Source organism: Lotus japonicus, chromosome 2 (genome assembly GCF_012489685.1).
Source record: "Lotus japonicus ecotype B-129 chromosome 2, LjGifu_v1.2".
NCBI lineage: Eukaryota > Viridiplantae > Streptophyta > Magnoliopsida > Fabales > Fabaceae > Lotus > Lotus japonicus.
In genome coordinates this window covers 21,627,211-21,652,050 of record NC_080042.1, presented here as the reverse complement: position 1 = coordinate 21,652,050, position 24,840 = coordinate 21,627,211, and the positions used below count along the sequence as shown (strand labels likewise).

The following is a 24,840-nucleotide window of genomic DNA, read 5'->3' as shown; positions in this document are numbered from 1 at the left end:
GCCCACTTAGCCTCTTCTTAATCTCCTGATCATGATCTCATAAGTTCACTAACCAACCCAAATAACGCATTAACCAAGGCTTAAGCCCAAAGTTTTAAGTTAGAGCTCGTAAGGTCTGGGCAGCTTGACCTTTGCTCACTAAAACGGGGATATCTGAAGCTACCGATATCGGATTGACTCGAAACCACTTGGAGAATTTTCTAGACTTGAAGGGCCACAACTCTCATGAAGGAAGTTTTCCCAAATGAAGTCGTTAAGACACTTTAAAAATTCACACACGTTGACAGTTCTAATCTGTCAGTTATCAAACATTAGCTAAAACTTCAATTTTATTCAAACTTTCATAAAATTGTTCCAAATTGAACTTAGGGCCTTACATTTAGCTAGTCTTAAGAGGATCGGTAGATCAGCTTCTTAAGAGGATACTAGTGAGAAAACCAGTGTATTGTTAGTCACTTAGCAGGTTGCAAAGTGTAGTTGTAACACTCATTGATTTTAGTGAATTGCCTTCATCAGAAGAAGGAAGAAATCACCTTAACAGGTGGACTGGATTAGCTTGAGCTTTTATCTCTAGTGAACCAGGATAAAATACTTGTGTGCTTTACTTCTTATCCTTCAGCACCTAGTTATTATCTTTGAGTTTTGAAAAGTTTCAAAAGTGTACCCATTATTCAAAAACTCTATTCAAACCCCCCCTTTCTAGTGTTTTTCGCACCTTCAATTGGCATCAGTGCTCCGGTTCTGATTTAAACACCTAACAGTGTTCAGTGATCCAGAACCTTGTGTGAAAAACAATCAATGGCCCAAGCCAATACTTCCGCTGACAACAACAACAACAACAATCAACTCAGAGCACCAATCTTTGATGGTGAAAAGTTTGAGTACTGGAAAGATAGAATAGAGTGTTATTTCCTTGGCACTGACCCAGATCTCTGGGATATGGTCATTGAAGGCTATACTGATCCAGTAGATGCTTCAGGAGTGAAGATCCCTCGTTCTGAAATGACTGACGCTCAGAAGAAGCATTTCAAGGATCATCACAAGGCGAAGATCCATCTTTGACTCCTTGGTCATGACGCATGAAGGAAATGAAGAGGTCAAGGAAACCAAGGCTCTTGCTCTCATACAACAATATGAGCAGTTTAAGATGGAATCTGGTGAAACCATTGAGGAGATGTACTCAAGGTTTCAAACTCTGATTGCTGGAATCAGAGTGCTAAACAAGGGCTACTCTACTGGTGATCATGTCAAGAAGATCATCAGAAGTTTGCCTAAGGAGTGGAGAGCTTTCGTCACTGCACTGAAACTCTCCAGGAATTTGAACTCGTTGAAGTTAGAAGAACTCGTGAGTCATCTCAGAAGCCATGAGATTGAACTCAAAGGGGACAAGCCTCAAAAGAAAGACAAGTCTTTTGCTCTTAAGTCAAAGTCTGACAAAGTGAAAGCTTATCAGGCAGAAGAGGAAGATTCATCTGAAGAGCTATCAGATGCGTCTGATGATGAAGAGCTGTCTCTTTTCACAAAGAGGTTAAGCAAACTCTGGAAGAACAGACATAGCAAGGGCAAAGGACCAAAGAAAAGTTCATGAAGATATGAATCTTCATCTGGTCAGAAGAAATCATCTGGAAAGGAAGTCATTGCTTCGAGTGCAAGGAATCTGGGCACTACAAGAGTGGCTGTCCCAAGTTAAAGAAGGACAAGAGACCAAGAAAAGTCTTCAAGAAGAAAGCTCTCGTGACCTTCGATGCAACTGACTCTGATGAAGCTGAGTCAGAAGAAGATGAAGCTGTGGAGGCTCTGATGGCTACCACCAGCTGAGGTGCTGAAGCTTCAGAAGATGATTCAGACTCTGAGAATGACGATGAGGTATTCTCTAACTTTTCTCTATCTGAGCTAAGAACTACTATGTCGTCTCTCATGTGCTGGACAAGAAAATTGTGATTTCAGAAGAATCCATTGCAAAGCTGCTGGGTATGGAGTTCCAGCAAGGTAAAAGGATTAAAAACGTTGATGCAAATGTTCCTGGGATGAGGAACGTGGTCAACAAGGCGATTTATGATAACTGGTCTCAGGAGAAAACCAAGTACAACATAAAGGACTTGAAGCCTCAGATGAAGATTTGGCAGAAGATCTTCATTCACTGCATTCACCCCAGAACTAGAGGAACTGATTACCTGAATGCAACACAAAAGGTAATCATGTACTATATTTCTACGGGTGAACCTATCTGTCTTCCATTCCTGCTCTTCAATTATCTGAAGGAATGTGTTGAGAAATCTAGGACCACAACTGGTTCTGAGAACAAGAGGTTCATTTCTTACATTCCGTATGGAAGGTTGCTGTCAGATATCTTTGTCCAGAATAAGCTTGTCAAGACCCTGTCAGAAATGGACTTCATGAAGATCTGGCCATGTCTATTGGCGATGCTCTCAATGGAACAAAGTTGAAGAAAATGCAAATCATTGAGAAAGTTCAGGTTGTTCCCACAGAAGACACTTCTGATGAAGTTCGTCAGAGGAACTACCCTATTTACACCTCTTCCACATCCATCCCAACTGAACCTGTACCTCCTTTCAATTCCTTCATTCAAGGTATTGTTCAAAGTGAGGCTACTCTGAGAACCTTGGTTCAACAATTCACTCCCAAGCCTCCATCCACTTCACACACCTTTCTGATAACTCAAACTGGTGAACCGCCCTTCAATGTGAAGCCTCTTCAACAATTCACTCCCAAGCCTCCCAAGAGGATGATGATGTTCAGATCCTTGAACCGCCCTTCAATGTGAAGCCTCTTCAACAAGTAGCTTCCAACTTTGAAGATCAGCTTCAAGATGTTCCTGAGTCTTCCTATGTGTCCTTGTCCAACTACTCTGCAATCAACTCACGGGATCTGAGTTTTACTTCACTTGAGAAGGCTGCTACCTCAAGGCAAAGACAAGCCACGATTTCTGAAGCTAAGCACATGGATGAATCAGATCACTCAGGCATAGCGAAGGACCATGAGATTGATTATCTTCCTTCAGAACAACTCAGACCTGATAGCTCAAATGCTTCAAGCTCCAATGCATCCAGGACTCCTCAGCCTGTTCTGACCTTGGTAACCTCCTTCAGACCTCAAAATCTTATTCAACTCATTCAGGAGTTCTCTGAAGAGGCCACCAGAAGACTGAAATGGTTATATCAGGTGACTGATAATCAGTTTGATGCCTCTCTTGTTGATGGTCTATGGTCTGCCTTCGAAAGATGGTCAGAAGGCAAAGCTCATGAACTTCAGAAGCAGCTTAGCAGGGAGAAACGACTAAGAGTTCATGATGCATCTTAGAGAGCCTATGAGCAAAGGCAGAGAGTGCTGCACAGGGTTTGTGAAAACTTGAGAAGAGCTATGGCTGAAAGACCATGTGTTGTCTCTGAATGTACCTCAGAAGATGCTGAGATGATTACCGCAGAGGTTGCAGAAGACAGCTCTGACGGTATAGTCATTCTGGAAGATGCAGATGCTAATGAAGTTGAGAAGCAAGGGCCAATTCAAGTTGATACTGCAATGTCTTCAGAGGCTGAAGTTGCTACTCATACTCAAGCTCCAGAAGTTCCTACTTCTGATCCAGCTCCAGAAGTTGCTATTCTTGCTGCCAGGATTGACAGAATTCAGGATGATCAGCATAGATTATTTCAGATGGTTGAGCAACAAGGACGTGTTCAGAATGCCCAAAGCAGGCAGATTCAGGAGTCCTCAAGCAAAATGGAAGCAATAATGAAGTATCTGATGGAAAATCTTCCCTCCACTTCCAAGCCTTCAATCCTTCACTTCTATCCTGCATGCATTTATTTGTTATGACTGAATTTATTTCATGTTGACTGTGTTAATTTTTTATTCTATGATTCAATGCACCGTCCACTTAGTAACTCACATGCTTTTATGATTTGATAAGTTTTATGCAAGTTTTTCTGTTACTTTTCTTCTTTATAATCACTGCGTTCATCTTCTCCTTCACCACTCAATCCAACTCTCCTCCATTCATATCAATTCTCCTCTCTTCTAAATCAAAATGACTACTATCGATTTGGTTTTTGAACTCAAGACTATGGTATTTGACCAAGTCTTTCCATGGAGCGTTAATCTATCTTCTTCTCTGATCTCTCAAGCTCTTGAGAAGATTGAGAATCTTCTGAAATGTTGGCTCACATCTCACCAGACTCACTGTCTTCAGAACCTTCAAGAAGTTCTGAATGACCTCCTCCGTCTGACCACTCGCCGGAAGGACGTTGAAGATCAGTTCCAGGGCATTTGTATGCTTCTGGAATATGAAGAAGATCACAATGAAGCGGATCCAGAGGCTGTCCAGGAGAATGCCGCTTTGAAGGAAGAACTGGCTACCCAGTTAGCTTCAAGTGATCAGGACATGCGTCCCCTACACCTTCAACTTCTCTCCATGAAGAATTCTCGAGCCTTCCTATGTATCTAGGATTAGTTTTCTTCCTTCCTCTCAATCCTCTGTACTTTTTCTCCGTTCAGTAATAATAACATCTCTTCTTTGCATCACTTTCTTGTTATTGTTATTGTTGGTTTTGTTTTTCACTCTTTTTGATTATGACAAAAAGGGGGAGTACATAAAATGGTTTTGATAAACTTTTATATTAAATAAAACCAGTAGAGGCGAACAAGTATCAAATACTTATAGCACATAGATATTGTCAAGCGTCTCATATAAGGAATACATTTTGTTCATATTCTGAACTAATCTTGCTTCTGACGCCTTATTCCAATTATATCTGGACAAGACTCTATGTTATTATGTGATATTCGCTAAGTTCTGAACCATCACTTCTGATGAGTATACATCTCTTCAAGCGTATATTCTGATCACATAACTAGACTCCGAATCTAGACTCTTCACCAATTCATCAAGTCATAGACTCAGGGGGAGTCAGGGGGAGACCCTAGCTCAGAATCAGGTGTTATCCCAGATTCAGAAAGAGCAATGCAAACCGTTACACAAGGATAAGTTTAACTTCTGATCTTTTCTCTCTTGTATATTCAGTTTATTGTATAAAAATTGTTCATCAAAATACTTGTTTTGTCATCATCAAAAAGGGGGAGATTGTAAGATTAAGGTTTGATCAGTGGTTGCATCTCTATGTTTTGATGATTACAATTAAGGTTTGTGATGATGAATAATTGTGGTACCCTATCGTTTGTCTTTTTAAGATGTGACAAATAGGTTCTGAATCTGACCCAAGCCTATTCGTTCAGAAGAAGAAGAACCAAGGGTTACTAAAAAGAGAGCTTCTTAACCTACCATGTTCGTTCATAACAGTGGCAAACACTTCAGAAGCTCTGAAGATACAAGCTCTCAAGAAGTTCTGAAGAACCAGACAGAAGTTCTGAAGACCAGATGTTCTAGTGGAACGGTCCAGAAGTAGAAGACCCAAGTTCTGAAGACCTGCAAGAAGTTGGTTCTGAAGACCCAAGCTATTCTAGCTCTGACGATCAGAAGTTCTGAGGAACTTGTTCAGAAGCAGAAGTTGCAAGGTCAGAAGAATCCTAGCTTCAATCTGACGATGATCAGAAGCTTCACCAACGTTCATCTGAAGCTCTTCGATCACAAGTCAACTAGTGAAAGGACAGGTCGCTATCATAGTACAACATCGTACAAGTCTCAGTCTGTCCGCCACCTACCTTGTACAGCCTAGCAGCCTGATATTACAGAATTGCCACTCCAACGGATAAAACCCTAGCAACGGCTACATCACAAGTCTTGGAGTATATAAAGGCTGAAGAAAGAAGAAAGAAACTAAGAAACTTTGCTGAAATCATTCAACATATACGAACCAATCTCTTAGCATTATTTCTTCACTGTTCTTAAACATCTGAGTTTACTATTAGCTTTTCAGAAGCACTTGTTGTAAACCCGAAACCTTTTACATCACATTGTAAAGTTCCTTAAGAGACCAAGGTTGGTCGGATCTTGAGAGGACTGAATCAAGGCTGATTCAGTGTTTAGCTAGTCTTAAGAGGATCGGTAGATCAGCTTCTTAAGAGGATACTAGTGAGAAAATCAGTGTATTGTTAGTCACTTAGCAGGTTGCAAAGTGCAGTTGTAACACTCATTGATTTTAGTGAATTGCCTTCATCAGAAGAAGGAAGAAATCACCTTAACAGGTGGACTGGATTAGCTTGAGCTTTTATCTCAAGTGAACCAGGATAAAATACTTGTGTGCTTTACTTCTTATCCTTCAGCACCTAGTTATTATCTTTGAGTTTTGAAAAGTTTCAAAAGTGTACCCATTATTCAAAAACTCTATTCAAACCCCCCCTTTCTAGTGTTTTTCGCACCTTCATAGCTCACCCACTGTTGCTGTCATTGACGACTTTGGCTCGGGCCCTAAGCCCGTGAGGCCAGCACAGGAGTGCATCGCTGTAGCGAGAGGAGGACGGATGGTGTACGTTGACTTAGTCGCTCTGGATTCCGATTCGGACGATGATCACGCTAGCATGTAGTTTTGGTTGCTGGTGTGAACTCCTCTAGACAGGATTAGTGTAGGAGTAGAGTCATAGCTCTTACCGTCCTGCTTCATTTGGGGACAGGGTAGTTTCTTGACCGATAGCTTTTTGTGTGGTTTCTCTACGGAAATCACAGAGAGTTGGTTGGACTAGGGGGTCTTGTTTTAGGCCGTTTGGGCTGACTTATTCTCATTTTTTAGGGATTGTGTTGCGGACACTTGACCTTTCTTTTGGTTTGTATATATTGCCTACGGGCAATACTTCTGTTACTTCCCGTCACTGGAGGTAACTCGTGACTTGGTTTGCTACTTACAGCGGGGGCTGTAATTATATATTGTACATTAGTCATGTTGTCTTTTGTTTTAGGGTTTTATTTCATTAAGTCTTTAGTTTATTATTTAAACAAATCAAAAAAAAAAATATTCCCGTTTTTCCGCTTTAATTTCCTTTTTGGTTACTAAAGTGACACCACCGAAATCGGGGTGTTACAGTTCCGGGCGCTCAGGCGCCAATTCAGAGCGTCTGAGCGCAAATTCCATGCTGAAAAAGTTCCTTTGGAAGGTAATTGGCGCCTAGGCGCCAATTCAGAGCGCCTGAGCGCCAATTCAGAGCGCGTAGGCGCCAATTCCAATTTCTGGAACAGGGCAATTGGCGCCTAGGTGCCAATGGAGCATGCCTAGGCGCTCACACTCACTGGAAAGTCTCTTGATCTTCATTTTAACTCCTCTTAACTCCTCTTTAAGCCTTTCAATTCTCCAAGCCTCTAGACCTTCCCTCTTCAGCTGATTCAACCTGAAACCTTGATGAACATACTTGGAAAATATCTTGAAACTTAAAGGTCAGTTTTGCACAAAGGCTCCAAAACAAGTGGAAATTGCCTAAGACTCCTAAACTCTAATAAAATGCAACTAAAGCCCTTATAAAACTACATAATTACTAAACTAATGCAAATGCACAAATAAAAGTAAAAATGCATGAGAATGCATGAAACACTACATGAGACAAACGAAAAAGACTCAAAACTTACAACGAAAAGACCCTAAAAACACTACGAAATCCGGGTCATCACACCACTATATTCAACGACAACTCGCCCTCGAGCGTCACTAAGGTTAGCTTGCCCTCAAGCACAAAGAATTACTCCCAACACACATGCCAAAAGAAGGATACATCTTCAGAAAACCAGGGGATCAAGTAAATGCAGTTAGTTCCAAGAGAAAGATTCAACAATCAACTTCGTGCAACTTTTAGACAAAGAAGAAATAGAGTCCACTGTGAGAAGCATTTAGAGCTAACATCCAAGCATGAGACAATTTTTTAGTGCACTGAGCTCACAAGCAAGTTCAAAGGTTCTGAGAATCATTCACTCAAGAGAAACTAAAGTTGATAATGCTTAATTCAATGAGACTTTAAAAGGGTCATGATGTTGGCTAGGTAAAACACAAGGTAGGTGGTCCCTAAGGAAGACTAAGGCTGCACAAAATTTGAGTGTGGTCCTTCATGAAAACCGGAGCTTAAAGCAATTGATACTTAGCGCACAAGTCTCTCAACCCCTTTTGTTTTCAGATTTTTTTTTTTTGGAACTCCACCCATTCCATGGAGTTCATTTTTTTTCTTTTGAATTTTTTTGGAACTCCATCCGGCCATGGAGTTCATCTTTTGAATTTTTTTCAATTTATTTCTTTGGGGCAAGAGACAATTACATTTTCTATAAACTAGCTCCATTGAGAGTTAAGAACCACAACTCCCCATTTTTCCAACCAAACAACCAGCCCAAATAACAAAGGTAACAAAGAATTCTCCATAAGGCTCAAAAGGGTCAACTAGGGACAAAGATGTTATAAAACAAATTCTGAAGTCCAAGAAAACCTACCAGTCTAAAAAATGCAAGTATCATAAAGCTACTCTCAAGTTAGAGAGAAATGAAACACAGAACCAAGAAGTGCAAGTGAGTCAGGATACTGTAGGGAAATTATATAGTGAAGGGTCAAAAATGGACCCTTGTGGACTCACATCAACTCTATCCTCAAGACAACACATAGAATACCGAAGTCTCTCCCTCTCTTTCCCAAACATACAATCACTCCCCAAAAGAAATCACAAAGTATCCACTTAAAAACATTTTCAAAACCAGCATCATGTGAGTGAGCAAGACTTGGGAACATGTCATTTGGGTAAAGGGCATAAAGACCAAGGTACAAAAGACTCCATAAAAATAAATGTATGATAAAAAAGATAAACAAAATCTATAAAAGAAAAATTTGCTAAAAATGGATGGACTAAAACTCAGAGTAAGAAAAGAACCTCCTTTCAAGTGATTGAGTGCCTCCGAGTGCTCTCCACTTTTATTTCCTGAAACATTAAACAAAACGTAAAACAGAAAAAAAAACATGGGTTGTCTCCCATTCAGCTCTAAGTTATAGTCTTAGGTAGACTATACTTCAAACACGTAACTCAAACTAAAAATCACAAACAGTCCCCGGCAACGGCGCCAAAAACTTGTTGGTCAATCCGCAAGTGTACGAATCCACCCGGTTTTAAATATCAAACCACAGGGATTGTGAGTGACTAAATTCAGCTTAAACCTTGAGTATGAAGGTTTGTATTATTGAATAAGAGATATGTTGAAGTAGTAATAAGGAAAAGGAAAAATAAAAAGACAATTCTGAAAATAACATGCTTTGGGTTCTTGTTCAACTAGTCAAATTAAGTACATCATTCCAATCACATGTTCTCATGGATCTCTCCTTGATGATATAGCCTAGTTACTCACTTATTGATTCCTCACATAAGCAATTCTCTCATACTAAAAGCTAAGCCCAATTCCTTGTGTACCTAGTCATTTATATGAGGTTTTAGATCATGCAAATTCAGGCCAACAAACCCCAACCCTTCCTCTATTCCTAGTAGCAAGCATAGAAGGGGTAATCCCAAATCGGTTCCCTGATCTATAACAAACTTCCGTTCTGATTATAGAAAAGCATAAAGCAAGCATGCATACAAGCTTAGATTGAAATTCAGAATATGGGATTCAAGAAAATAAGAAGAACATGTGGGAAAGAACTTAAGATTATAACTCAAACATGAAAAGTCTTACAAAGAAAACCAAAGCAATAGAAGAGAGATTAGCCAAGCATGGAGCCATGCTTGGCTAATAACCTGAATTACAAGCTTGGAATCCTTATCTCACTCTCCTAGATGATCCTCTACCTCTGAATTTTACAAAGTATGAAAAGATATCCAAAATTACAAAAGAAAATGACTAAAATCTTATTTATAGGCAAAAATCACGAGTTTGGGTTGTCCTAGGCGCTCGGGCGCCAACTCAGAGAGCTTGAGCGCCAATTACATGCTGAATTCCAATTCAGAGCGCCTAGGCGCCAATTCCAATTTCTGGAACAGGGCAATTGGCGCCTAGGCGCTAATGGAGCATGCCTAGGCGCTCGGACTCACTGGAAAGTCCCTTGATCTTCATTTTAACTCTTCTTTACTCCTCTTTAAGCCTCCATTCAATTATCCAAGCCTCTAGACCTTCCCTCTTCAGTGGATTCAACCTGAAACCTTGACGAACATACTTGGAAAATATCTTGAAACTTAAAGGTCAGTTTTGCACTAAGGCTCCAAAACAAGTGGAAATTGCCTAAGACTCCTAAACTTTAATAAAATGCAACTAAAGCCCTTATAAAACTACAAAATACTAAACTAATGCAAATGCACAAATAATAGTAAAATTGCATGAGAATGCATGGAACACTACATGAGACAAACGAAAAAGACTCAAAACTTACAACGAAAAGACCCTAAAAACACTACTAAATCCGGGTCATCACTTTCTATCGTAATAACGGTTAGCTTAATAAGCTATGTATCGAGACAAGGTCTTTTCTAACCCCCCTTACGTTTGACTCATAGTGAATTTGGGTCTTGAGAGCCTGAATCTTCACCCTCCGCATCATTGATTATGCTAGGGATATTATAAATTCATTTGTGAAAACACTATGTTAAGTTATGAATTAAGTCTTATGTACATTATTGATCATCTCATCCTAATTCTTTCTCTAATCTGCCTATGTTCTTCATTCTTATCCATATCCCTAAGTTACTAACTTCTCAATCCTCATTTAATCATAGTTCTATAATATTTGTGCATTACTTAAGTTATTTTATGCAAATCCACTTGTTCTTTAAGCTATTAATCTAACTTTTTATTTCACAAACTATCCTACTGACTTCAGGTATTTTATCATCTTTAATCAGTATTCTTAACACAAAATCTGAGATCATAATCAATTATTTAAGCATGTCATCTATCCTAAACTTTCATGAAATTCAAAGCTTACTTGCAAATTAAGAAACTTGTATACTAAGCCTATAACTGAATTCTAATACTCTATTCCTACAATTTCCTACCTTATGAGACTTAGTAGACTAGTTTTCAGAGGCTAAAGATAATCGAATCCTACTCAATTTTCCATTTTCAAAACCAGCCGAGAGGTGAAATCAGGGTTTTTCACCTCAGGTCTAATTTCTCTGATCTAGCTATCCTAACATGTTCTATCTTCTTCCATAAGCATAATCCAATCGTCATGGTGCTCCAATTCACTTCCGGAAGCTCAAATCAAAGAGAAAACCGAGGTTGAAGCTCTTCGAATTTGTTACTTCTATTCTTAAGGTTTTCGAGGCTTAAAACTACTCCAAAGCTTCCTAATATTGTTCTAACATGCTTAAGGGTAAGTTTTGGATCAAAAAACGTGAAGAAACAGCGAGTTGCAGAAAACTCACTATTACGGCTCGCCGGAGAAGACGACCGGACCGTCGGAGGTGTTGAAGATCGTCACGCCGGAGGGGTTCTGAGTATGGGGTCTTCTTCTACAGGTGATGGGGAGAAGAACGATGATGGTGGGTGGCTATGGTATGAACGAAACTGTTCCTGCTATGAACATTGAGAGAGAAGGCAGTACCTAGAATGTAGAGAGAGATTGCACTAGAGAGAAAGAGAGAGAGTTACTGAATTTCATGAGTGTATTGAGCAAATGAGCCAAAAGTCCCTTACAGAGTGTAACCGCTCCCTATTTATAGGGGTCGGAGCTGGGCCCCCATATGCTAATCCCCTCAATGGGCCGCTTGGGCCTTGCTGACTAGAGCCCAACCCACTGACCTATGGACCCGCAACTGGGCGGGCAACCCCTAGGCGCTGCCCCTCTAGAATCTCGCCCAGTCCACGAACTGCTCGGAATGTAGAGTTGCAGGTCGTGCAACTCGCCAAAGATGCCGAGCTTCGTCTTTTTCATGCTTTCTTTGTCTAAAGCTTTGCCAAACCAGCCCAGATCACTTCCTCTTCCCTCCACAAGCTCAATGGGACAAGAATTTCTCACTAACACTTAAGGGTTTGGGCGATTCTAAGAGATGAAGTTCTTGAACCTCCTCTCGGTTTCTCTCTCTTTCTGAGCTCTCCTCTTGACCTCTCTTGCTTCTGGGACTTAGAATGAGTTGCAGAGGACTCATGAGGTTCAATGTGGGTCGTTTTATAGGCTGAAGGGTGCTTAAAGTTAAGAATCAAAATTAGGCTTAAGCTAAGTTGAACCCCAAATGGCTTTTCATGCAAATGGATTAGCATGGTGCCTTAGGTTGCACATGAGGCCATGAAAACGTTCAGGGGCATGAAGAGATGCTTATGGGGAATATGAGCTGATGATGGTGTGGTTTAATGGCTAAATAGTGACCATTTCAATCAAGAATAGTGCAACAATGCACTGCTTGGTCAATTATTTTTTATCTCTTCAGGTCGAGACAAAACTGGTATTGTACTACACTATTTTGGGTCAGCTGCATATTATTAAGAGTGTATTTCCTCTCTGAAGCTCTGAAGGCTCAGTATCATCTTATTTTAATGATCAAGGTCTTATTCATTCGATTAGGTTAGGTTTTCGATCAATCTGAGACAGTGACTCTTTAGTGTTAAGAGGTGTGATCAAATTGTTTTCCTACCTTTATTTTCTATATATCTTGAGTTCTATGTACTATCAAGGTTACGACAACCAATGTCTTTGGTACATTCTAATGTCGGGGTTGTCCTAAATCGACTTACCGACGTCTTCACTATGCGTAATTTAATCCTAAGATGCAAAGTCACATATATGCATACATATACACACATACACGCATATATATGAGGTCTTTACCTGGTCAGTGAGAGTGTGGGATGTTACAAAAGCAGAGGTTTTGAGGATTGTTGTGCAACTTTTGGGTTGGTTTCTAGACATTGAGGATGTGGTTGGGGGTGGTGGTGGGGTTCGTGCGGTGCACAGAGAGATCAAAGCGTGACCGCCTGGACTGGGCGAGCCCCTAGGGGGCCTACGCCCAGGGGTTACCCGCCAAGGGGCGGTCGCCCAGCCTGGGAGTTGGGCCTCCTTCAGCGAGGCCCAAACGACCCAACAAGAAGTAGTGACACTTATCAGGCCCAGCTCCCATCCTATAAAGAGGGAGCGATTACCATTTGTAAGGGACTCTTGGTTCATTTGCTAAATAATACATAAAATTCAGTTATATTCTCTCTCTAACTTTCTCTCTCTAAGTGCAATATCTCTACTCTAGGGGCTATACCCTCTCTTAATGTTCATGGCAAGAACATTTGGCACCGTGTGTGGGGAACGATAATTTTTCTACTCCCGGATCACGTCTATTGGTTGCACAGTTGAAAGAAGCTTCTGTTACTGTTGAATTCTTGCAGTTTCTGAAGAATTTCTTCATTCTCAATGTTCTTTAGGAGCCTTCTGATGGAGACTCGTCGCCGACGACCTCGTGATTCACCAGAGCGGAGGAGTATCATACCTCTGTGCCGCGTCAGGGTGCAGGAACGAGTGGTGCGAGCGCGCCATGAGGAGGCTCAGCACGAGTAATCGTCTTCGTCGCCTCCTCCATCTCCACCTACACCACCTCCTCCACCATCTTCTGTGACACCGCCGCTATCGACTCCTCCGTCTCCGCCTTCTCAACCTGGATCTCCGGTTAATTCACCGGCTCTGTCGGTGGACTTGACTCTGTCGCTGCAACTGACAGTTACTCAGAGGGACTGGCGACGCATCATGCGAAGTTTCGATAACATCCGGCAGCAGAATAATTATCTTCAAGAACAACTCGATTTCTTTCGTCACGAGTAACAAGATGAGGTAGTTCGTGGACAGAAGCGGTTGTCAAATTTGAGCCTTTCTCAATGGAGGTGCGAAAAGTTTTTATTCTAGACAACATAAAGAATCTAGTCTTGGAGTCTTATAGTGGGAAAGCTGATTTGAAGGATCACCTTCACTACTTCAATAGAAAAATGGTGATCAACGTGTCATCGGACGCAATGAAGTGTAGGATATTCCCCTCAACATTCAAGAGTACGGCGATGGCGTGGTTAACGACTTTACCTCGCGGTTCCATCACCAATTTTCGTGACTTTTCATCGAAACTCCTGATTCAATTCTCGACAAGCAAGGTCAGGCAAGTGACAATCGACAATCTGTACAACCTTTGTCAGTTTGATGGAGAAACTCTGAAGCAGTACATGGCGCGCTACAAGGCCACGTTTGTTAAGATTGAGGATTATGAGTCGTGTGCTTGTGCTTTAGCATTCAATAACAGACTGTAGCCTGGCTAACTGTTCAACAAACTAAGTAGGAAGACGGCTCGATCCATGGCAGAGATACGCGTGCGGGCAAACATGTATATCCTGAACGAGGAGGATGATGCGTTCAAACCCAAGTGCGCGAAAAAAGAGGACGATGGCCCTCGAGGGAAACAATCGGGAAAGGAAAGGCATGGTGAAGAGAAGGTAGGCAGAAGGAAAATAAAGGTAAGTCAGCGGTAAAATCGGCCAAAGAATAGTTGTACCCGCGACGAGAAAGTTTTGATCGTCGTCGCACGTGTCAACAGCCAGGCCCTCGCCAGCGAGACGAGGAGGACATGGCGCTCAACACACATTTGACAAATATCATCCGCGAGGTGAAGGCAACACATATGGTTGGAGAGTTCGAACAAGCGGCACACCCGTCGCGTAGCGGAGTTGACACCAATGATTGTTGCACCCTAAAAGGGAGATTGAGAAGCTAATAAAGGCAGGGCGTCGGAAGTAGTATGACCGGGGAGGCCACCATCAGGGAGACCGCCGATAGGACGATCGCTAATAGGGAAATCGCCAGCAAGCTTATGGAAAAGACCAAAAGGATGAAGGTATGAAAAACTTTAGAAAAGAGGGGTTTGAATAGGGTTTTGATGTTTAACCGCTTTCTCTCAAATATCATGACAATCTTTTCGGTGAAAGATTATAAGGTGCTAAAGATGAGGGATAAAGAAAAGCACACAAGGATTTTATCCTGGTTCACTTGATTAATCACTCAATCTAGTCCAGTCCACCCGTTAAGGTGATTTCTTCCTTCTTAGAATGAAGGCAATCCATTATTCAAAGATTGTTACAACTGCACTAGCACACCTTGCTCAGTGACTAACAATTCTAAGAACTAACAACACCAAGACATCCTTGTTTTAGTCTTCTCAAGAATACTGACCTCACCGGTCTCTCAAGGAACTACAAACAGAGTTTGTGAAAGTTTTGGTTTACACAGAAATGCTTCTAAGACAAGCAGAAGTAAACACAATAACAACAATGAAGAAATATTTCTAAGGTATTCGCTTGAAGATTTTTAACTTGTATGCACAATAGTTTCTTAGCCAATCTATTCTATCTTCAGCCTTTAAATACTCCAAGGTGTAGAGGTTGTTTCCGTTGAGAGAATCTATCCGTTGGAGGGAAGTTCTGGGATTTCCAGAGCCTGCTATGGCTGAGTATCGTAGGTAAGACAATCAGAATAATACATTTGCTTTTGTACGAATGACAGTGACATTGCCTTAGCCTAGTTGACTCTTGATCTTGGGCGACGCTTCACGTTGGAACTTGTGAAGCTATGTGATCAGAGTCAGAAGGAAGCTTGGATCCTCTGATCTTTTAGAACTTCTGTTTCTGGACCGTTGATCACTTGAACATCTGGTCTTCGGAACATGAAGTGCTTCTGATCTTGAGAGTTAGCTTACTCTTGGACTTCAGAGCTTTCAAGTCTTCAACTTCTATACCGTTCCTCAGAACATCTGGTCTTTAGAGCTTCAGAGCTTCAGTCTTTTAGAGTTCACATCAGAGCTTTAATCTTCAGAGTATTTGAAGCGTTTGCTACCGTTCAGAAGAAAGCAGTGAATGCAGAAGCGTAACGATGGTTACTCTTGGGTCTTCAAATTATGATATATGTATAGTCTTGAATCAGAGTCAGAGTCTATTTGTCACAACTTAAAAGACAAACGTTAGAGTACCGTAATTGCTCATACATAATAATAAACTTGTTATCATCAAAACATAGAGTTGTACCACCTGACCAAATCTTGGTCTTACAATCTCCCCCTTTTTGATGATGACAAAACCAAGTATTTTGATGAACAATTCTTAAACAATAAACTGAATACACTAAGAGCTTAAGGTATCAGAGTTAAACTTATCCTTTAATGTATAGTTTATATAGCTCCTTCTGAATCCAAGTAATGAGCTTGATTCTGAGCTAAGCTCCCCCTGAATCTATGACTTAATGAAAACGTTAGAATAGTCTAGATTCTGAGCTAAAATAGATAAATTGATCAGAGTGATGTATCAATCAGAGCATATAAGCATTAGTATATCAGAGCAAATAAAGAAATCAGAGCATATGGTCACTTCAGAAGAAGTGAAATGTATTCCTTGCTAGTGCCTCCTTGAAAGATCTATAGTTATAACGATTTGTAACTTCAAATGAGTGAATCACCATTTTGGTCCCTAAGAAAGTAGGTACCGGTCATATTAGTCCCTAGAGATCATTAATGGCTAAAAAAATCCCTGTAAGTGTTGACGTCGGTCATAGTAGTCCCTATCTAAGTTTGGCCGTTAGTCCTTGGAACGGAAAGTGCCCATGTGTCACGTTATGTGCCACGTAGGTTTCAATTTAGTCCCTGACGTTATCAATTTAGTTCCTAGGTAATTAATTTAATTAAAATAATGAGTTAAAATAAAATAACAAATCTAAACCACAAACATATAAACAATAGCAGCTGTGCACAATTAATCAATTTTGCATTTCATATGAACATCAATAAATCAAACATCAATATTGGTCCTTTTCACATCATCCCCTCCATGACCATTCCAGAACTTAATAAAATTGCACTAAAATACAAAACATATGTACACACAGTACATTCATTAAAACTATGGATTGAAAATCCTAAACCACAAATCAAAACTACTATAATATTCAAACACTAACCACAAATAACACACCACAACAGAAACTACACTAAAGACAAGAAATTAAAATTGCACATACGAAAATCAAATTGAACCTAGCTTCTTAAACCACACTGCTCTTATTTCATTAACCAGAAATAGAAATTATCATGCAGACTTGATATAGGATACAAATTCAAGGATGTTACTCCTGTTCATAGAAACCACACTGCTCTTAAGGCTAAAGAAAATCAGTGACCCAAACCTTGTTCATTGTTGATTCTTCCTCCTCCTCTTCCTCTCTCCAGTAGATGGAGAACCTCTACCCTACTCTTCCTCTCCAGTTGATGAAGAACCTCTACCCTCCTCCTCCTCCTCTCCAGTCAGAACTATACAAGTTCACCCATAGAAGATCGGGAAAAAAACCCATTGGACTGGGCGAGACCCCAGGGTCCCTCGCCTAGGGGACTCCCCAAGTCCCAACCGGCCCATTTAGACAGATTAAAGGCACGAAGGCCCAACCCCAAATCTATAAATAGGGGACGGTCACCAATTATAAGGGACTTTGAGCTCATTTGGCAATAACAATATTGAAATTCAGTTATATTTTCTCTCTCTAAGCAGTTACGAGCTCATATCTCTAAAATCTCCGATCACATTCCACACACTCTTGGCACTATGCCTTGATTCTATGTTCATGGCGAGAACATTGGCGCCGTCTGTGGGGATCGGTAGATTTCAATTCCCGGACAACGTGGATCACGATTTGAAGAAGGTGTAAAATCTCTTGTAGAATTTTCTTGAGTTGATAGGAACCATTATTGGAATCGGTACGATGGAAGGATATCATTGATTGCGAGGAGGACAATTAAGGCGTGTACGCGATCAGCCAACGCAAGGCGTAAGCACGCAGGAACAAGACGAGCAAGTGCCAGCAGGCGTAAGCACGCAATTTCCGGAGTTGTAGGCTAGCGAAAGTTGGCAAAAGTTGATCTGTGAAGTCGTTGGCCATTTGGAACAACGGGATGAGGCAGTTACCGTAATGGACGCGGCGTTAGGACCTTGCGGATTATACAGGGAAAGCTACCGAGGTTCCAAGAGGAAGTTAGAGTCTTCTTCGGCGAAGAGTAGGGTGACGGGAGAGTGGTGTGCTTATCACCAAGTTTCTGGTCCTGATACCGGGAAGTGCAGAGCTTTACAGCATGCGGTTGAGAAATTGATCACAACAGGAAAGACTATTAAGGCGCAGCGTAATAAACCTCCTATGATCGGAGAAATAGGCACAATCGCCGGAGGCTTTAGCGAAGGAGGAGTCACTAGTGCAGCGCGCAAGCGATATCTCAGAACGGTGAATGCAGTTACAGAAGCACCTTTCGGTTTTCAGCATCCGGGCATCACATTTTCACCCGCTGATTTTTTCGGGTTAAAACCACACTTAGACGACCCGATCGTGATCTCCCTTCAGGTTAACCACTTCGACGTACAACGAACGCTCTTGGACCAGGGAAGTTCAGCAGATATCATCTACAGCGGGACGTTTGAGCAGCTTGGAATAAGGGAAGGTGACCTTACCCCGTATGAAGGGACCTTGGTAGGATTCGCGGGCGAACGAGTGTGGGTGAAAGGAGTCATAGATCTTGATACCATATTCGGCGAGGGTGAGAATGCCAAAAAACTAACAGTAAAATACTTGGTTTTAGAGGAGGAAGGGTCATACAATGCGATCATTGGAAGGAACACTTTAAACCGTATGTGCGCAGTGATATCAACAGCTCATCTAGCAATAAAGTACCCGTTGGCGAGTGGGTGAATACGACGGATTGTGGTGGACCAAAGGGTTGCGTCGTTCTTCATTTGCTCCTCCAGAATCTTGGTTTGAGCATCCTTCTCGGCCAGGAGTTTGCACTTGGACTCTAGATCAGAGCGAGCGTCGGCAAGAGCCTTGCGCCTATCCGATAAATCCTTGCGCAGCTGGGCAATCGCTTATTCCTTGCTGGAAAGATCTTTCTCTTGAGCAGCAAGGGCGACATCTTTAGCATCAAGGCCCTGCTTGAGTTCGTTAATCTCTGTTTCCAGATGCTCTTCTCTGCTTCAGAAGCTAGCTGGCGGTGTAGGTTGGAGCAAGTTTCATCGAATCGAAGGTTGGCGGCGTGCAGAATCTCCACTTCCAGGCGAAACTCCGCAGTGCAACATAGGGGCCGAGCCTGCAAGGCTACCAGAGCAAACATGCACCCCGTGTGGAGAAGATTCGACACAGCTTCCTGAGCCACATCTTGCGGATTCTGGCTGGGAATTTCCCTCAATTTCTCAAGATATGGATGAGAAAGAAGGAAGGAAAATGGATCGGGGTTGGAGTCGCTGGAGGGGCCCTTCGGGCGATCGGGCGAGAGTTCCTCCTCCCCATTGACATTCTTTGGAGAATGAGGGGTTGGTAAAACATTGGTTGGAGAGTTTGGGCAGTTGCCAGACGGCGAGGTGTGAGCTGTAGCAGAGGCGTTCTCCTCGCCCTGGTGATCAGCTGCAGGAGACTTGCCCGCATCTGAAGAAGTACAAGGGGTGGGAATGATGCCCTCTTCACCAAAAACAAGGGAGATAACGGAGGGGTTTGCCTCGCTTGCCTTATTCTTCTTTAGGGCACCTTCGTCCGCCGGCGAGCTATGTCTTTTCTCCCTAGCACGGGCAGAGGGGGAGGCTTTGGAGCGGTTAAGAACAAAGGCATTCAACAACTCAGCGGTAGAGAACTTCATCGTTTTACCTGAAAAAGGAAAATAAAAACAGTCATCAGGGGGAAAGGCGAGGAAGAAAGTAAGCGACAAACATACAGGAATCAAGACCTAATCGGGGAAGAAATTTAGATCCTGGGGGCATTAAGCAGGTCGATACAATTCAGGAGCGGAAGTTGAAGTAAGGTTTCCAGGGCGATACTGTCTCGGGGAAAAGGAGACATGGTATCGGGGCCATTTAAAGGTCGAGGGGACGAGGTCCAGTAACGAGGGAAAAGGGTTTCTCCTCCCTTCTCCGTGAATAATGAGGGGTAAGCAGGATGGATGACGACTCGGAAGTATCTCCGAGCAAGAAAAGATTCTAAGCCCGCCCCGTAAGGGACAAATCGTTCTCGACCGGGCCGAGGCACCAAGACGACCCAACCTTGAGATCCTCGAAGATCCACCTCAAAAAGAAGGGAAAAAAGGGCAGGAGAAGGCGCAACATCAACACTGTGGCAAAGGATCTTGAAAAATTTGTAGGTAGGCCCAGGAGCAGGGGTGAAGTTGGCAAGGGGAAACGTTGATGGTGTGCAACATGAGGGTAAGGAAATGTGAGAAGGGAAGTTTTATGTTCAGGTCAAGGAATAGGTATTCATGGATGAAGAAAAAGTGAGAGTATCTGAGGTCGTTAAACTCTCGGTGCTGCTTAGGGTGGTCTTATTCTTGACAGCCGGTGGTGCGAAGGAGGTCATTTAGCAAGGAGGAGTAGCAAAACCCACCGACTCGATTAGCGAGGTTATAGACAGATTCGCTGGTCAACAGTTCAGATGATTGGTCAAGGATTTCTTGGTTGGGTGCCTCCGTGACAAGGGGGGAAGAGTGGCGAAGGTTGCCAAGCGGTGAGCCTTGATTTCCTCGAGAGAGGACAGAGCCCCTGTGGAGAACATCAAAAATAAGAAGGAGAAGAGAAAAGAACTAACCAGAGGTGGGGTTGTGGACGAAAGAGCAGGGAGCAGAGCAAGGGATTCGCAGGATTAGTAAGGGAAGCCGGCACAGGAATTAGGAGCGAGTGAGGAGATAGTTAACATGGAAAGTAGAAAGTAAAGGCAGCGTGTTAGGCGAAAAGTTGTAGCCGTTAATGCTGATTGGTTCAAATTCAAAATGTCAGGGTTTGACGTGGCGCATTAAATGGAAGGCACCATAAAGGAAGCTTGCTGGTTGAAATTCGGGTTGGCAGGGTTCGCTAAAGATTCGAAAAGTCATTTCAAAAGTGGTAGTTGAGATTTAGTGGATTTGCTGACTTAAAAACTACTTCAGGGCGCAACGCGTGGCGAACGCACTACACCTGTCACAGTGTCATGATTTACGGCACGTGCGTAGTGCTGGCAAGGCGAGCAGGTCAAGTGCCATCGCCCTGGGACTGCTTGTGGTCTCAGTTTGTCTAGGAAAGGGGTGGTGCAGCGAAAATTTTGGAATACGAAGATTTTTTGACTTTATTCTCCCGGCCATGGCGGCAATTGTTTTTTCATTTTGTTAAAAACTTTAGGTTTTATCATTGTTTAGTCTTTCATAGTCCTCGCCTTGGTTTCTTCTGTTGACTTGTGGACTGGGCGAGACCTCAGGGTCCCTCGCCCAGGGGACTCAGCCTTAGGCGAGGAACATGCCTGGTCCTTGGGCCGCTCTCCCCAAGGCCCAACCGACCCATTTAGACAGATTAAAGGCACGAAGGCCCAACCCCAAATCTATAAATAGGGGACGGTCACCAATTATAAGGGACTCTGAGCTCATTTGGCAATAACAATATTGAAATTCAGTTATATTTTCTCTAAAATCTCAGTTCACATTCCACACACTCTTGGCACTATGCCTTGATTCTATGTTCATGGCGAGAACACCCATGCTCACCTCTTCAAACCCAGATTCGACCCAGAAAAAAGAACCCAGAGTCAATTCAACACATTGAGCTTGATGGAAGGAGAGAGGGAAGCAGATATGAGGCTCAAATACACTTGTTTGTGCCCTCCATCTTCAATCACTCTCTAAAGGTTGTGCCTTTTTGAAGGATTTGTTGATGTGGAGAAGAAAGGTTGTGGCTTTGTTCAAGATTTGGTGACTGAGTTTGAGTTCGGGTGTGAGAGAAGGAGAAGAGGGTGTTCAGAGAGTAGCAATGAGGGATTAGAGAGAGAGAGAGAGAGAGAGAGAGAGAGAGAGAGAGAGAGAGAGATAAAGAGATCAAAGATGCAGGTTGGGTTGACTTTGGTGTTGGTGGGGTGGGTTTACACCGGCTTGGTGTTCGTGATGAAGATGATGAGGAAGAAGGTGATATTCTGATCTTTTTTATGAAGATTTGTTGAAGTGATGTTGAAGAAGATATGGAAGAAGATGAAGAATGGTACATAAGATTGACTCTCTCTATTATTAATTAATTTTTTTAAATAATTTAATTATTAATTGATTTTTTATTTTTTATTTTTTAATATTTATTATTATATATTACATGGCTGCCACGTGGATCAGTCACGTGTCAATTTAAGTGACTATGTCACTTTTCCATTCGAGGGACTAACGACCAAACATGGATAGGGACTACTATGACCGACGTCAACACACTCGGGGATTTTTTTCACCATTAATGATTTTTAGGGACTAATATGACCGATGCTTACTTTCTCAGGGACCAAAATGGCGATTCACTCAACTTCAAATTCTCCAAAAAGAAAATAACACATCAAAAACTAGGTTGTACTCCCCTTTTTTGTCATAAGAAAAAGGACATGGAGTGTGAAAAGCTTAGCGTTGAAGTACAAGGTACTCCCTCGGAGAAAATTGTCTAAGTTCACAAAAAAAAAAACAAAGGAGAATAATTAAATAATAAGAAAAACAAATAGTCAGAGGCAAATAGATATATGAATGCAGAAAGAAGAAAAAAGAAGAAGTTTGAGGAACGCCGACCAAGTGAATGTGGAAAACTGTACTGGCGTTTACCACTGGCTAAGTGAATTGAAGACATTGAATAGTTATCTCGGTAATAGCTTCTTGGGAAGTTGTTTCACGCAATAAATCCTGGCAACCATTGTGATGCCCGGGGCCGAAGAGGGTGGGGAGTGATCGTCGGTGCAGTGCGGCACTGACAAGGAGCGACTCCTAGCAGGCTTCTAGCCGGAGGGGCACATGAATGAACTGATCTCACACCCGAACAAGAGGTATTCCGAGACTGTATAGGGATGGACTATATAGTTGAGGAGGGCATAAGAGATTTGATTGGTACTACTCATGACAACAAGTTGCAACTTCTTTTCGGGAGCCCATGTAACACCCCGATTTCGGTGGCGTCACTTTAGTAACCAAAAAGAAAACAAAGCGGAAAAACGTGAATATTTTTTTTTTCGATGTTGATATTTGTTTTAAGTAAATAAAAGACTTGTCGAAATAAAGACTTATCGACGAAAGATAAACATGACTAATATACAGATATATATACAACCCCCACAGTAAGTAGCATGCTACGTCACGAGTACCCTCTAGTGACGGAAAGTAGTGCCTGTCGGCAAATATGTACAGAACAAAATATAAGGTCAGTATTCTGAATACAGTCCTCCAACGAAAGTAGGTCAGCCCAAAAACAGCCTGAAGACCTCCTAGTCCGACCAACTCCCTGTGACTCCCGTAAAGAGAACCACACAAAAAGCTAAAGGTCGGGGACCTACCCTGCCCCAAAACGAGAAAACTAAAGATCAGAGCCACGACGCTACTCCTACCCTAATCCTGACTAGAGGAGCACACCACAACACTCCCAGCTACGCATCACCAAGATCGTCGTCTGAATCTGAATCCAAGACGACTAGGTCTATGACTGCTTCTGTCTCCACAGCTGGTACGGTGGGTACTGTACCCGATCCCAAATCAACAGCAGCCACGAAGGTGGGTGAGCTAGAGTCAGATGAAGTCCTTCCTACAGGCAACTCCTCCGAAGGGTCCTCCTCGTCCTCAGGCGACGGTGGTGGTGGTACTACAACTCCAGGGCCACAGTGCACGCCCGGTGGTAGGTTGAAGCTGACGGTGTAGCGTCTCAAAACTCTATGCGTCAAGTTTCCCATTCTGTCGACGCGGTCCTCCATTATTCGCCCCGAATAGATAGCTCGGTGACCGGCGGGGTCGACCACCCATGAGCCCGGGGTGTCCGTATCCAACATCTCGAACCTAGTCCCCCCCGAAGGGACGACCATCTCGAACCAATCGGCCATCGACATCTGACAATAAGGGCATACATAGCCCCCCATACACAGGTAGCACGCGCAAGGGTCAATTCAAAGAATTACATAATAGTACATCCAATAGGTAAAGTTTAAGCAATAGCTACATAGGCTTAAATATGAATGACAACATTATCAATTGTATATCCTGCTAAACGAAAATAAATAACATTTGCAGGCAATTAACATATCTCAAACAATGTTAACAAGTAACAAATACACTCGACAACTAAATCAGCATGAATGGTGCATGAAATGCAATGCTAAGGAACAAGATGCAATCTGGAGGGATGGGCACCAACGAGTCAGCCCTAACACCAGCCACGGTGGGACGATTTCCGCTCGGGCGTCTCTTATACCAAACAAAATGTAGTCAGATCAGCAGTGAACCTGTAGGTCTGCCATTTCCGTCTGCTACTAAGAATCACCGCAGTGTTCTTATGTGGAAATCCGGGTCTTATGACCATTTTGGAATCCACCGAGGTCCGGCATCCCACCGTGTATTAACCTCAAAATGAGTGCTTGAATGCAACGTGATTAGGCAAACAACGTCTCCGATCTCACTCGTCACGTCGTCACGTGTTCTAGCTAACTTATTGTCTCTAAAAGAATACCCTAAGGTAAATGTCGATTCTGCGACAAAAGACAATTACTTACAAAAAGTATCTCATGATGATTTCTCGAATCATCCGACTCATCTCCATCCGATGGTCAAAAACTTCTCAGCGAGCAAAAAGTACCAATGTACTTGGAAACTACCCGTTTCCCGGCTTATCTTTTAGATAGCCCAACAACAAAACTGCTCATTGAGCAAAAAGAGCATCAAAGTACTCAGAAACTTATTAATTTCCCGGCTTATCCTTTAGATAGCCAAACAACAAAACTACTCATCGAGCAAAAGAGTATCAACATACTCGGAAACTTATTAGTTTCCCCAAAACTTGGACTCGGCGACACTTCTCATTTTCCAAAACTAATATTCAAGTCCTAAGCTCTTATTTGAGATTGTGATCATTATTTAAAGGTTCAAAGGTTGTTTAATGTCTTATGAATTTTCCTTGTAAAAACAGTTTCCATTTAGTTTTATCTCTAACCTTAT

General features: G+C 42.3%; 1 protein-coding gene across 1 annotated transcript; it reads left to right on the top strand.

The window, feature by feature from the left end:
* Positions 1-17,825: 17,825 nt before the first annotated feature.
* Positions 17,826-18,593, top strand: LOC130736224 (uncharacterized). Its single transcript, XM_057588067.1, has one exon. The coding sequence runs from the start codon at positions 17,826-17,828 to the stop codon at positions 18,591-18,593; it is 768 nt and encodes a 255-aa protein (XP_057444050.1).
* The last annotated feature ends 6,247 nt before the right edge of the window (positions 18,594-24,840 follow it).

Coding starts and splice junctions, on each gene's coding strand:
- LOC130736224 (XM_057588067.1), top strand. CDS start 17,826: ATGGACGCGGCGTTAGGACCTTGCGGATTATACAGGGAAAGCTACCGA.